The sequence below is a fragment of the Aotus nancymaae genome, unplaced genomic scaffold (genome assembly GCF_030222135.1).
Source record: "Aotus nancymaae isolate 86718 unplaced genomic scaffold, 86718_ANA_hifiasm-v0.15.2.pri h1tg000016l, whole genome shotgun sequence".
Lineage (NCBI taxonomy): Eukaryota > Metazoa > Chordata > Mammalia > Primates > Aotidae > Aotus > Aotus nancymaae.
This window is the reverse complement of record NW_026988428.1, coordinates 34,307,525-34,322,247: the sequence shown is the minus strand read 5'-3', so window position 1 is coordinate 34,322,247 and position 14,723 is coordinate 34,307,525. Positions and strand designations below refer to the sequence as shown.

General features: G+C 44.1%; 1 protein-coding gene across 3 annotated transcripts in view; it reads right to left on the bottom strand.

Moving 5' to 3' along the window:
* DIP2B (disco interacting protein 2 homolog B) overlaps positions 1 to 5,254 on the bottom strand; it is a 269,995-nt gene extending 264,741 nt beyond the window's left edge. For all 3 annotated transcript variants that reach the window (XM_064377072.1, XM_064377073.1, XM_064377074.1), the window contains exon 1: positions 5,155 to 5,254. In XM_064377072.1, the coding sequence (XP_064233142.1) occupies positions 5,155 to 5,254 (100 nt within the window). The remainder of the gene's footprint in view (positions 1 to 5,154) is intronic.
* Between the last annotated feature and the right edge of the window lie 9,469 nt (positions 5,255 to 14,723).

Below are 14,723 nucleotides of genomic sequence, written 5' to 3'. Positions count from 1 at the left end.
TAATTTTTCAAAATACATACCAGAACAAGGGTATCCAAACAAGCCACTCTTTTCAATAAGGTGAATCATTCTTCCAGTGAATGTGTAACTTCTCTTCTGGAACTGCCCTCAAAACCAGTTTACAATCATTCTGATTTTTTGACAATCACAACTAAAATCAGTTTATAATCACTCTAGTTTTTTCAGTCACAACTAGTTTGGGCTCCAAAAGAATTTCAACCAGCTTTTCTCTAGTTGATTCCAAGTGACCTATAAATGAAACTCTACCCTCAAAGAATTGAAATCTGTCACCATGAGGGTTTTCAAAGGAATGTGTCACAGGCTCTGCCAGTAATCCTGATGATGAGCTGCTGCCCACCAAAAACACACACGCAAGTTCCGGAGGCAGATCGCTTAGATAACGCACATTCTTGGTTATTTAAAAATCTACATTCCTGTTTTCCTTAATACTCCTAGCATCAAGTGTTACAACTGCTTGGACAGAACTTTCTGATAAAGGTGTTTCCTATGAATCTATGACTAAACTAGGTATTTTGGGAGAAGTGGCCCCATTTCCCATGACAGGTAAAGCAGGAGGGACGGACCAGTTTTATGGTGGCTTAAGTCTACCTGCCTCCTTCTGAGACTGTAAAATCTTTATCCAGCATCTCTTCCTTTTCCTCTTCAACTCTCCTACCTCTGCCCCACTCCTAAAGAAAAGTCACTGCAATTCCTAGGAAGCAGCCTCCTCTTATCCCTTCACCTTCATGGTAGACCCTGTGCCATGCTTTCAGGACCACAGAGCTACGTGACGAAACAGGCAGGAGAAAGGGAGGATGGGACTATGTTTGTTGTTTGTGCTCAGAGAAGTGTTCAAACAAGAAAAGGGAGAGTCCCTTCCTGTGAGTGTTATTTTATCTTAAATATCTTTCCAGTTGTCATCTTTGGACTGCTCTCACACACCGAAAGACTTGAGCTCCCTGCATGCCACAGAAGTACGGGAACATTCTTCTTTGCATTGCACTTACGACTGAACTGCACAAGCTAAATCACAGCCCTCTCTACTTGCCACACAATCCAATCTCATATTTATAATTCTCTTCTGTTTCTCACAACAATGATAAAGCAGATAGCTTCCTCCTTTCTTAGAAGGCGGGCCCTATACATAACTCTACCATGGTCATGCACTGTTTTGTTGACATTTTTCAAATTTCCCTGCCAGACTCAGAGCTTCTTGAAAGCTACCATGGTATCCTGCTCACTTGCACACAGTAGGCACAAAATAAATGTCTGCTGAACTGAATGCATAAATGATGGATTTGAAAGAGATTTCAAAGGGAGAATCAACACTGTGGTATAGAACTGTTTGTAGCATTTCCTTAGAGTAAAAAGTAGTTAACAGCTTGTGCAATGACAGTATAGATATTTAAATCATTCCAATGTCATCATCACATGGCAGCTTAGGATAATGACACTTATTAGGTATGCAACTTTAGACAAAACAGTATTTCTGAGTACAAGTTTCCCTTCTGTTAAGCCAAAAAAAAAAAGAAAGGGGGCCGGGTGCGGTGGCTCACGCCTATAATCCCAGCACTTTGGGAGGCCGAGGCGGGTGGATCACGAGGTCAAGAGATCGAGACCATCCTGGTCAACAAGGTGAAACCCTGTCTCTACTAAAAATACAAAAATTAGGTGGGCACGGTGGCGCATGCCTGTAATCCTAGCTACTCGGGAGGCTGAGGCAGGAGAATTGCCTGAAACCAGGAGGCGGAGGTTGCAGTGAGCCGAGATTGCACCATTGCACTCCAGCCTGGGTAACAAGAGCGAAACTCCGTCTCAAAAAAAAAAGAAAGAAAGGGTCGGGGTGAGTGAAGCTCATATGACAATGCAAAGAAAGACCATTACACAAATATAATGTATTATTGGACAGACTGAAACAAATTAATTCTCACCATTAGTGCTATTTGATGTGCACACATTTGACTAGACCATATAAATAAGTTCAAACAATAGAGCTTACTGTCAAGCATATATGTGGATCATTAAACATTTCAATCACATAAATACTTGCAGAAACCTTCTACTTATTCAACTCATCTATAGAAAAGGTAATCCTTATTTGTAAATTCAATTTCTGAATGATTTCCAGACAGTTTCAGACTGTTCTTTTTGTGACAGAACCAGGTTTTAACCACGAAGATGCCTGGTGACCTGCCCGAAGCACCAGACACATCACAGGGCTCTGCAACACGCTCTGCGGCAAACAGCCCAAAGCAGGCACAAACCTGCATCTCAGCACAGAGTTGGCTGATCTATGACCAAAGCCTGCAGCTGAAAACACATGCAAGCACAAAGAAAATTCTTTAACACTATACAGCTCAGATTATTGCTATTATTAGGACCAATGACAGCCTGAACCTAAAAAAGAATTAAAATAGAGAAATGAGTGCACCAATGTTAGCAAGGCATGATAAATACATAGTTAAAAGCATCTTTAGCGGTGACTCTTCCCTGTATCCCAGCACTTTGGGAGGCTGAGGCAAGTGGTTTGAGGTCAAGAGTTTAAGACCAGCCTGGCCAACATGGTGAAACCCCGTCTCTACTAGAAATACAAAAAAATTAGCTGGGTAGTAGTAGTGCTTGCCTGTAATCCCAGCTGCTCTGGAGGCTGAGACAGAAGGACTGCCTGAGCCTGGGAGGCAGAGGTTGCAGTGAGCTTAAATAGGGCAACAGTTTGACACTCTGTCTCAAAAACAAACAAAAGAAAAGCATTTAAAAAAAAAAAAAAAAGCAAAGTATTTTTGCTAGAGCAGTAACTGTAAAGAAAACGCAAAACAAATAAAACTTAATTCCAAATATGCTACAGACATCACAAATAACATCATATTACATAGATATGGAGACTATTGAATTATTTTAACTTCACTTGAATTCCTAATGTCTATCTATTTCTCTGGTCAACCATCCCCTGCATTTTAAGCAAGAAACACGACCAACATGCTGACACTGCAGGACCAAGTTTTCAATTGCATTTTTTCCAGAGTCATCCACTGCTAAAAGAGATGAAATACGGGATAGTGTAGTACAAATCCATAAGAAACAAATTCAAACTAAGTCATATGCCAACCAAAACAATCCTGCATTGGAAAGCAAACCGTGCACTTGTCCTTAAAATGTTTAAGCCTTGGCATTCATAATTTGTAGAAGTTTCACACCTTTCTGAAGGAGAGAGAGGTGAGCTAATCAGTTGTGGGTCCTAGAAATAGTTCCTCAGAATGTTTCTAGACATCTAGAGATGTCTAGAAACACCCAGAGACATAAACAACAATCAGCTGGAAGCAGATATACCCAGAATAAGGAGCTTCCAGGATTTCCCTCTCCGTGTGAAAGCAATCAACTCCTATTTTTAATCTCCCTCTGACGCAAGCATCCAGGCAAACCTCTCTTTTTCTGGCTAACCAAATCTAGCTGATATATTACTCTCAAATAGCAGTTTTAAAAGTCAGATTTTAATGCGAATCAACACAGACTTAATGTCAATGCTTTAGTCTAGGAGTAAAAGGAGGTATCTTGGGAGACAGAATTGATGGTAATACAAAAAACCAGTCGATTTTCGAAGGGGGGGGCGGGGGAGGACTTAAAGAAATTTACGTTTAAACAAATTAAGGCCCAGCTATTCAAGTCCATAGCAAATGGGTTCACCTGGTGAATATTTCAACCAAAGGTATAACTGGGCAGACAAGCCCAAAGGATTCCTATCTTCTTAAGCACTTCACAGAAACAAACTAATCTAATACCAGTGATTGCCGGGGCTGGCCAAAGAACTTCCCAACTGATTAACTGAAAAATTATACGTTGGTAGTTAAGTGCAGGTAAAAACAGCACTTCCCTACATATTGGGAAAACCAAAAAGGGTTGGTTTTCCCTTAAAAATAATTATTTTCTTCAATGCCCAACAGGATTTATAACATTCAAGTCTACTTTTGGTTTTTCATTGTAAAGGAGTCTCAGAGGGGAGGGAACCATAATGCCTTAATAAGCAAACAATATGTAATGTTTAATAAGTTCCTGGGAGCTGGTCACATTCTTCTTTTCCAATCAAGAGTTTTTGGATCCACTTGAAAAATGCTAGTGAAGAGGGCCTTCTACAAGGAACTCAATAAGAATATGCAACTCTGGAGACACAATCAAAGTACTGGTATTAGGCTTGGAAAAAATGCTGCTTTTGTCTCAGGGGCAGAGTGATAAAAACAGGAACTTTACAGAGAACTGATCACAACTGCCCTACAAGCCTGATCACATGCCCACAACAGAGCACTGTTGCTCTCATTGTTGTACAGGGAGTTCTCTAATAACAGTGGCTTGATTTATTCCATTTTTTAAAATTCTCAAAATAAAGCGAACCCTCCCTGTCCCAATCTATTGTCAAAAGAAAGGATGCCGGCCAGGATTTGCAAGTAACCGGTAGCCTCCTCTCCTTCCCTCTTCGAAGACTCCAAAAGGTGACCAGATGCGGAAAATGTAGCCCGAATAACAAGGCACCAGGAAAAAAAAACCTCTTACGACAAAGGTGGTCTAAAAGCAGCACCGTGTATCTCTCTGGCTTAGTGCCACTGCTTCTCATCTCCCTAGGACCCTCAAAGGCTTACCCGCTTCTGCCTCACTCCTGTCACTGGGGAGGCATCTCGCATTGTTAAGAGAGAGAAATGCCGCTGCGGATTTCCCATGTGTCTTTCTCTTTTTGAAAGGGAGAAGCGGGGCTAGAACAAGGCGTGGAGCCCTTCACAAAAAGGCGACAGGAGAGGAAAAAGCTGTCAGCCACCCTCCTCGCAACCCTCCCCCTCAACCCACCTTGCCCAGACGCCCGGGCAGAAGCTGGAGGGCGCAGCTTTGTCTCGGGTTTTGGGGGACAGGAAGCGCAGAAGCAGTGTGGGCCCGGGAGGACCTCTCCAACACACCCTTACTTAGCCCCCTCCAAGGGAAAACAATGAAAGCCACGGGAAACCATTTAGCGGAGTGGGAGACGAGGGAGGACGGTCGTGGAGTGCCAGGCCAGGTTCTCTGCACCCTCGTTTCCCTTGCCGCACGGCCACCAGGGCGCGCGGCGGGGACCTGTCTCTCGAGTCGCCGCGATCCGCAGGGCCCCGGGCGCCCGCTCCCCCGCCCGGCTCCTACCCTCCGAGAGCTCCAGCTCCAGCTCTGCCAGCTGCGCCCGCACTTCAGGCGGCAGCGCCGCCACCGCGGCCGGAGACGGCTCCAGGCCTCGTTCCGCCATCCCGGCTCCGTCAGCCACACTCCGGAAGACAAGAGAGGGGGCCGAAGGAGGGACGGACCGACGCGGGCCCACACCCCGCTACAGGATCCGGCTCCGGCCGCCGAGCGCCACCAGCACAGCCGCCGCAGCCACAGCCGCCGCCGCCGCCGCCATGAGCAAAGGTCACGTGAGCGCGGCGGCCCCGCCCCTAGGCCAGGAGGACGCACCGCCTCCGCAGCCCAGTCAGGCTGAGGACGCACATGCTTATTGCGCCCTCTACCGGAGAGCTGCCAGAACCACGGGCCCAAGCCCACCACCCGAATTTCCCTGCGCGAAATGGGCTTATGGTGTGGACTGTCGGCTTTACCACAGTAGTGTGTAGCATTTACCTTTCACTCTCGAACAAGCGTTCAGGAGCCCCGGACCTTACTTTTTCCAATACTAGACAGCAATGTATGTCTTTGTCGTGGCCTTTACTCCATTTCCCCTGATCAATTAATACCTGCCCATTTATAAAAACGTAATCACAGACCACCTCCTTCACGGTGGCTCTTGGTCCCAACTGCCAGGAGCTCTCTGTTTCTGTTTCAGTTTTAGCTTTTAAAAAGACAAAGGCAGGCCGGGCTCGGTGGCTCACGCCTGTAGTCCTAGCACTTTGGGAGGCAGAGGAGGATGGATCACCTGAGGTCAAGAGTTCGAAGCCAACCTGGCCAACATGGTGAAACTCCGTCTCTACTAAAACTACAAAAATTAGCCGGGCGTGGTGGCGGGCACCTGTAATTCCAGCTACTCGGGAAGCTGAGGCAGAAGAATCACTTGAACCCAGGAGGCGGAGGTTGCAGTGAGCCGAGATCATGCCATTGCACTCCAGCCTGAGTAACAGAGCAAAAACTCCGTCTCAAAAAAAAAAAAAAAAAAGAAAAAGAAAAGAAAAAGACAATGGAAAGGGACTCCATTTCTTCCTGTCTAGACTTCTAACAACTTACAAGGAGGGAACTTACTTTCTTTATCTCATCCTCCTCCCTATATGGCCTAATAGGTATTCCAAAACATTAATTTTAATTTAATATAAAGAGGGTCCAAGGCTGGGTACAGTGGCTCACACCTCTGATCCCAGCACTTTGGGAGGCCAAGGCTGGCAAATCACCTGAGGTCAGGAATCACAAAAATTAGCCAGGAAGAGTGGCACATGCCTATAGTCCCAGCTACTCGGAGGGGTTGAGATAGGAGAATGCTTGAACCGAGGAGGCGATGGGAGGCGGAGGTTGCAGTGAGCTGAGATCCTGGCCACTGCACTCCAGCCTGGGCAACACAGTTGAAACTGTCTCAAAAAATAAAAAAAATAAAAATAAATAAGTGAAAACTGGATGAAGCATACACAGGGATTCTGTGTACTGTCTTTGCAGCTTTTCAGTAAGTTTTAAACCATTCTAAAGTAAAATGTTTATTTAAAATTAAAGAAGCTTAGAACAAACTTGAGAGATCCTCCCACCTCAGCCTCCCAAAGTGCTGGGATTACAGGCCTGAGCCACCGCACCCAGCCTTGGACCCTCTTTGTATTAAATTGTCTTTATTTCTAATGATTTATTCTTCACCTTAAATTCTTTTTGACTCGATATTATTATTGTTGTGCCAGCCTTTTTAATTACTATTTGCTTTTTTTATTCATTTTCAACTTTTGTCTGTAACTCTGTAACAAATTAACTAAATCCATTTATGTTCATTTAATATGATTATTGATATATTAGGACTTATTTCTTCATTCTTATTAAATGTTTTCTGGTTATCATTCTCTGTCTTTGCTTTTTTCCCTTTCTTTTTCTATCATCAAATTAGTGAAGTGTTAGATAGTACTTCTTTATTCTTCTGGTTTGGAAGGTACAAATTGTACTGCTATTCTTTCTGTGGCGATTTTAAAAGTTTAACATTAAACTTTTTTCCTAGGCCAGGTGTGGTGCCTCATGCTTTGGAAGAAAAATTTTTTAAACTTGACAAGAGGCCGGGCGTGGTGGCTCATGCCTATAATCCCAGCACCTTGGGAGGCTGAGGCGGGTAGATCACAAGGTCAAGAGATCGAGAACATCCTGGTCAACATGGTGAAACCCCCTCTCTACCAAAAATACAAAAATTATCTGGGCATGGGGGCGTGCGCCTGTAGTCCCAGCTACTCGGGAGGCTGATGCAGGAGAATTGCTTGAACCCAGGAGGTGGAGGTTGCGGCGAGCTGAGATCGCACCATTGCACTCCAGCCTGGGTAACAAGAGTGAAACTCCGACTCAAAAAATATACTATGTTTATACTGTGTTACTTTTTTCTTTTTTTGAGACAGAGTCTCAGTCTGTCACCCAGGCTGGAGTGCAGTGGTGCGATCTCAGCTCACTACAACCTCTACCTCCTGGGTTCAAACAATTTTCCTGCCTCGGCCTCCCAAGTAGCTGTGGTTACAGTCACCCACCACCACAACTGGCTAATTTTTGTATTTTTAGTAGAGACATGGTTTCACCATGTTGGCCAGGCTGGTCTTGAACTCCTGACCTCAAGTGATCCCCAGCCTCAGCCTCGCAAAGTGCTGGGATTACAGGTGTGAACCACCGTGCCCAGCATCTTTACCAGTGTTGTTTATTTCTTCACATGAACTCAGGTTATTGTCTAATAATCTTTCATTTCAGCCTGAATGGCTCAAATTGCAAGGCAAGTGACAAATCCAGTTATTGTTTATCTGCGAATGTCGCATTTCTCCACTTTTTTGTTTTGTTTTGTTTTGATACAGGGTCTTGCTCTGTCATTCAGGCTGGAGTGCAGTGGCACAATGTTGACTTGCCACAACTTCAACCTACTGGGCTCAAGTAATCCTCCCACCTCAGTCTCCCAGGTAGCTGGGATTGTAAATGCTGCCTCTACGCTTGGCTGATGTTTTACTTTTTTGTAGAAATGAGATCCCACTATGTTGCCCAGGCTGGTCTCAAACTCTTGGGCCCAAGTGATCCTCTCCTCAGCCGCTCAAAGTGCTGAGATTACAGGCATGAGCCACCACACCTGGCCTCTCCTTCATTTTTGAGGTATAGTTTTGTGGATATGGAATTGTTGGTTGACAATATTTTTTAGCACTTTGAATGTTGTTCCACACTGCCTTCTGGGCCCCATGGTTTCTGAAGAGAAGTCAGCCATTAATTTTGTTGAGGATGACTTATATAAGAAGAGTTGCTTTTTTTTTTTTCTGCATTCAATATTCTCTCTCTGTTTTTGTCTTTTGGCAGTTTGACTATACTGTGCCTAGGTGTGGATCTCTTTGAGTTCATTCTTCTTGGACTTAATTGACCTTGAATGTGCACATTAATATTCCTTATCAAATTTGAGAAGTTTTCAGGTATTATTTCTAAAAATAATCAGTTTTGGCCAGGCAAGGTGGCTCACGCCTGTAATCCCAGCTCTTTGGGAGGCCAAGGCAGGTAGATCATGACATCAGGAGATCACGACCATCCTGGCCAACATGGTGAAACCCCATCTCTACTAAAAATACAAAAATTAGGTGGCCCATGCCTGTAATCCCAGCTACTCCTGAGGCTGAGGCAGGAGAATCACTTCAATCAGGGAGTTGGAGGTTGCAGTGAGCTGAGAACTTGCCACTGCACTCCAGTCTGGTGATAGAGTGTACCAATAAATAAATTAAAATTAAAATTTAAAATTTAAAAATAAATAAAAATAGTAATTTTTTTTTCTTTAGAGACAGAGTCTCACTATCAGCCAGGCTGCAGTGCAGTGGCACGATCATAGCTCACTGCAGCCTCAACCTCCTGGACTCAAGCCTGGCTAATTTTTTTACTTTTGGTGGAGACAAGGGCCTCCCTATGTGACCCAGGATGTTCTCAAATGCTTGGGCTCAAGCAATCCTCCCACCTGGGCCTCACCAAGTGCTGGGATTTCAAACGTGAACCATCCTGCCCAGCATCTAAACACTGTTTCAAGTACAAACCAATAGTTCTTGTTTCTGCATGTCATAGCTTTGTAAATTTACCTTTTTCTATTTTATCTAATACTGATGTATACATAGGAGAAAGGGTACTTCAGAACATGAATTTCTGAGCAGTCTACCAAGTCTCATGATTACAATAGTTGAAAAATTGGAAATATTGTCTACCCAGAAAATGCAACAGAATCAACTAAAATACCATCATTCGTTCATTAAAATACATATAAACAACTGGGCGCTGTGGCTGACACCTGTAATCCCAAGATGGTGAAACCCTGTCTCCAATAAAAATACAAAAATTATTTTTAGTAGAGACGGGGTTTCACCATGTTGACCAGGATGGTCTCGATCTCTTGACCTCGTGATCCACCCGCCTCAGCCTCCCAAAGTGCTGGGATTACAGATGTGAGCCACTGCATCAGGCCCTGGCAAATTTTTCTATATTTTTTGTAGAGACAGAGTTTCACCATGTTGCCCAGGCTGGTCAGGTGTGATTGCAGGTGTGAGCCACCTCCCCTGGCCTGATGAACATACACTGACACATCATTATCAAATTACACAGTTTACATTAGCCTTCACTTTGGTGCTGGACATTCTATAGATTTGGACCAATGTCTAATGACATGTATCTGCCATTATATATCATATAGAATAGTTTCACTGCCCTAGAAATCCTCTATGTTCCACCCATGCATCCATCCCTGCTCTTTTTCCTATCTCCGTAGTTTTACTTGTTCCAGAATGTCATAAGTTGGAATCATACAGCATGCAGCCTTTTTAGATTGGCCTCATTCACTTCATAATATGCATTTAAATTTTTTCCATGTCTTTTTGTGGCTTGATAGCTCATTTCTTGTTAGTGCTGAATAACACTACCTGGATGTACCACAGTTTATTGATCCAGTCACCTACTGAATGTTGCTTCTCAGTTCTGATAATTTTGAATAAAGCTGCTATAAACATCCATGTACAGGTTTTTTTTTTTAAGACGGAGTCTTGCTCTATCGCCCAGGCTGGAGTGCAGTGGCCCAATCTCTGTTCGCTGCAACCTCTGCCTCCTGAGTTTAAACAGTTCTCCTGCCTCAGTCTCCCAAGTAGCTGAGACTACAGGCATGCGCTGCCATGCCTGGCTAATTTCTGTATTTTTAGTAGAGACAGGGTTTCACCATGTTGGCCAGGATGGTCTTGATCTGACCTCATGATCCGCCCACCTTGGCCTCCCAAAATGCTGGGACTACAGGCATGAACCACTATGCCCAGCCCCATGTACAAGTTTTTATATGAACATATTTTTAACTCCTTTGGGTAAATACTAAGAAACATAATTGCTAGATTGCATGGTGATATGTTTAGTTTTGTGGAAAACTATCAAATGGTCTTCCAAAGTGACTGTACCATTTTGCATTCCCACGAGCAATAAATGGGAAGTCATGTTGCTCCACATTCTGCTAACATTTGATGGTGTCAGAGTTCTGAATTTTGGCTATTCTCATTAGGTGTAGAGGTATGTTGTTTTAATTCACATTTTCCTGATGACGTAATATGGAGCACCTTTTTCAGATACTTATTTTCCATATATATGTATTTTTTGGCAAGGTGTTTGTTAAGGTCTTTAGTTAACTTTTTCTTTTCTTTTTTTTGAGACAGGGTCCAGCTCTATCTATCACCCAGGCTGTAGTGAACTATAGCCTCAAACTCCCAGGCTCAAGCGATCCTCCCACCTCACTCTCCCAGGTAGCTGGGTCTACAGGTACACACTACCACACCCAGCTTATTTAAAAAAAATTTTTTTTAAGTTCTTTGTGCATATTAGATGACAGTCACTTATCAGATACATCTTTTGCAATTTTTCCCCCAGTCTGTGGCTTGTATTTTCTTCTCTCAACAGTCTCTTTTGCAGAGCAGATTTTTTTGTTGTTTTGAGGCGGTCTCACTGTATTCCCCTGGCTGGAGTGCAGAGATGTGATCTTAGCTCACTGCAATCTCCATCTACCAGGCTCAAGTGATCCTCCCACCTCAGCCCCAGAGTAGTTGAGACTACAAGCGCACACCACCATACCCAGCTAACTTTTTTATTTTTTGTAGAGATGGGGTTTCACCCTTTTACTCACGCTGGTCTCAAACTTCTGGGCTCAAGCGATCCTCCTGCCTTGGCCTCCCAAAGTGCTTGGATTACAGACAGAGCCACTGTGCCTCACCCAGTCTGTTCAGTTTTTGACTTGTTAGGATAAAGTGCCAACATCCAAGATTCTCACATGCCAGACTGGAAACCAGAAGTCCCCTTTAAACTTTTAAAAATTCTTTTTATTTGAATATTTCCAAACATAGATAATTTAACCTGTGTACACATCCCATAATCTAGATTTAAGAACTAGAGGCCGGGTGTGGTGGCTCATGCCTGTAATTCCAGCACTTTGGGAGGCCGAGGTGAACAAATCACCTAAGGTGGGGAGTTCAAGACCAGATCGACCAACATGGAGAAACCCCATCTCTACTAAAAATATAAAATTAGCCAGGCATGGTGGCCCATGCCTGTAATCCCAGCTACTTGGGAGGCTGAGGCAGGAGAATCGCTTAAACCCATGACGCGAAGTTTGCAGTGAGTTGAGACTGTGCCACTGCACTCCAGCCTGGGTGACAGAGTGAAACTCTGTCTCAAAAAAAAAAAAAAAAAAAAATCAGCTGGGCATGGTAGCTCATGCGTGCAGTCCCAGCTACTCAGGAGGCTGAGGCACAAGAATCACTTGAACCTGGGAGGTGGAGGTTGCAGTGAGCCGAGATCACGGCACTGCACTCCAGCCTGGGCAAAAGAATGAGACTCGGACTTAAAAAAAAAAAAAGTAAGTTTTCACCATTTCTGTCTGAAAACTTTAAAGCCATTATATAGAAGGCCCTACGTATGCACCCCTATTGTCATTCACTTCCCTCCCTCCTTCCCCTAAAAAGTATGTAACATCTTGAAGTTGGTCTCATTCCCAAACACATTAGTGCATTTTAATATTTTATCAGATATATGTAATTCATAAAAATATGCAATTTTAAAAGTATAAATAAATGTATCAATCTATACATGACAATCTAACTCACCCTTTCAACATTTTTTTGTTTGTGTGTTTTGAGATGGAGCCTCTCTCTGTTGCCCAAGCTGGAGTGCAACAGCATGTTCTCAGCTTACTGTAACCTCCACCTCCCAGGTTTAAGCAATTCTCCTACCTTGGCCTCCTGAGTACCTGGGATTACAGGTGCCCACCACCACACCTGGCTAATTTTTGCATTTTTAGTGACATGTTGGCCAGGCTGGTCCTGACCCCAAGTGATCCACCCACCTTCGCCTCCCAAAGTGTTGGGATTGCAGGCATGAGCCACCATGACTGGCTGGGGGTGGGAAAAGTTTTGACAGACATTCAAATTCTACAACCTTCAAGACATATTTGTGGCCGGGCGAGGTGGCTCACGCCTGTAATCCCAACACTTTGGGAGGCCTAGGTGAGTGGATCACGAGGTCAGGAGTTCAAGACCAGCCTGACCAACATGGTGAAACCCTGTCTCTACTAAAAATACAAAAATTAGCTGGGCGTGGTAGTGGGTGCCTGTAATCTCAGCTACTCAGGAGGCTAAGGCAGGAGAATTGCTTGAACCCAGGAGGCAGAGGTTGCAGTGAACCGAGATCACACCACTGCACTCCAGTCTGGGTGACAGAGCAAGACTCCGTATTAAAAAAAAAAAAAAAGACATATTTATGGGTTTGTTATTACTTCTGGAAACAACTGGTTTGCTTAAGAAGAAATGAATTATCAGTCTTTTTTGGATTCACAGAAAAATGGCAAATTGATAATGAAGAAAAAAAAATTTTAAGAGGTAATAAACAGTAATGACAAGCATAATGCTTTTATTTCTCTACAGTAGGCGGGAGAGAGACCTGATTGGTGAGGACTGAAAACATTAAGTCTTGAATGAAATCATATGCTTAGCACAATAGTGGTGACTTGGCAATTGTCCAGGTGGGAAAGAGAATGATGAATTGGATTAAGGACACAAGAATCAAGATAAGAAAAAAAAGGGGCAGATATGATTTTTAGCCCTGTGCCTAACCATCATGTTTAAAATTCGATGAAAGCATAATTTAATTAAAACCACCATATACTACAGATTAACTACTGGATTTAAAAGGATTGGTTTTGAAGAATGAGAAGGGTGGTGCATGCCTGTAATTCCAGCACTTTGGGAGGCTGAGGCAGGTGGATCACTTGAGCCCTAGAGTTCAAGACCAGCCTGGGCAATAAACCAAGAACGTGTCTCCACAAAAAAATTTAAAAATAGCCAGGCCTGGTGGCAGTGTGCACTTGTGGTCCCAGCTACTCAGGAGGCTGAGGTGGGAGGATCACCTGAGCCCAGGAGGCTGAGGCTGCAGTGAGCTGTCTTCGTGCCACTGTGCTTCCAGCCTGGGTAATCAAACCACGTCTCGACCAAAAAAGAGAAGGATTGGTTTTGGTTCAGTATTTTTTTTGTCCCCCCATTTTGGAAAGGAAACATTTTTTTGAGGCGGAGTCTCATTCTGTAGCCCAGGCTGGAGTGCAGTGGCGCAATCTCAGCTCACTGCAACCTCCACCTCCCAGGTTCAAGGAATTCTCCTGCTTCAGCCTCCTGAATAGCTGGGATTACAGGGGTGCACCAACACGCCTGGCTAACAGTATTTTTAGTAGGGATGGAGGGTCATTATGTTGGTTAGGCTGGTCTGGAACTCCTGACCTCAGGTGATCTGCCATACCCGGCCTCCAAAAGTACTGGAATTACAGGCATCAGCCACGCCATCCAGCCAAGTTCCCCTTTTGCCATGGTTAGGATTACAAAATATCTTCCAAAAGCTATAATATAATCATAATCATCTAAAAACTACTCGTAGGCTGGGCACAGTGGCTCATGTCTGGAATCCCAACACTTTGGGAGGCTGAGGTGAGAGTATTGTTTGAGCCCAAGAGTTCTAGACTAGCTTGGGCAACAAAACAAGAGCGTGCCTCGACAAAAACAGTGGCAGTGTGCACTTGCGGTCCCAGCCACTCAGGAGGCTTGCCTGAGTCCAGGAGGTAGAGGCTGCAGTGTGCCGTGGTGGCACCACTGTATTCCAGCCTGGGTGACAGAGTGACACCCTGTCTCAGTGCCACAATGCACATTTCCGATCCCAGGAGTTTGGCTCTTACCTACTTCTCCAGCCTTATCTTAGAAGATGGAACAATATTCCCCACGCTGTAACTGCAGGAGCTTACAATTCTTCCATAAAGTGATATCGGTTGTTCCCCCCTCTACCTGCTCATATAATTGACTACCTACCCTTTCAGATGTATGTCCTCTCAGTTGCTCCGAGCATTCCTTCTTGTACCATCCTCTACTCCAATCTCATAGACTGTCAGACAGAATCCACCTGTCATATTTACTACTGTTCTAAATTTTGCAATTATTTATGACTTTTTCATGCTAAGGACCGTTAAGGGCAGGAATCCTATCTATTTTTGCTGCCTAGCA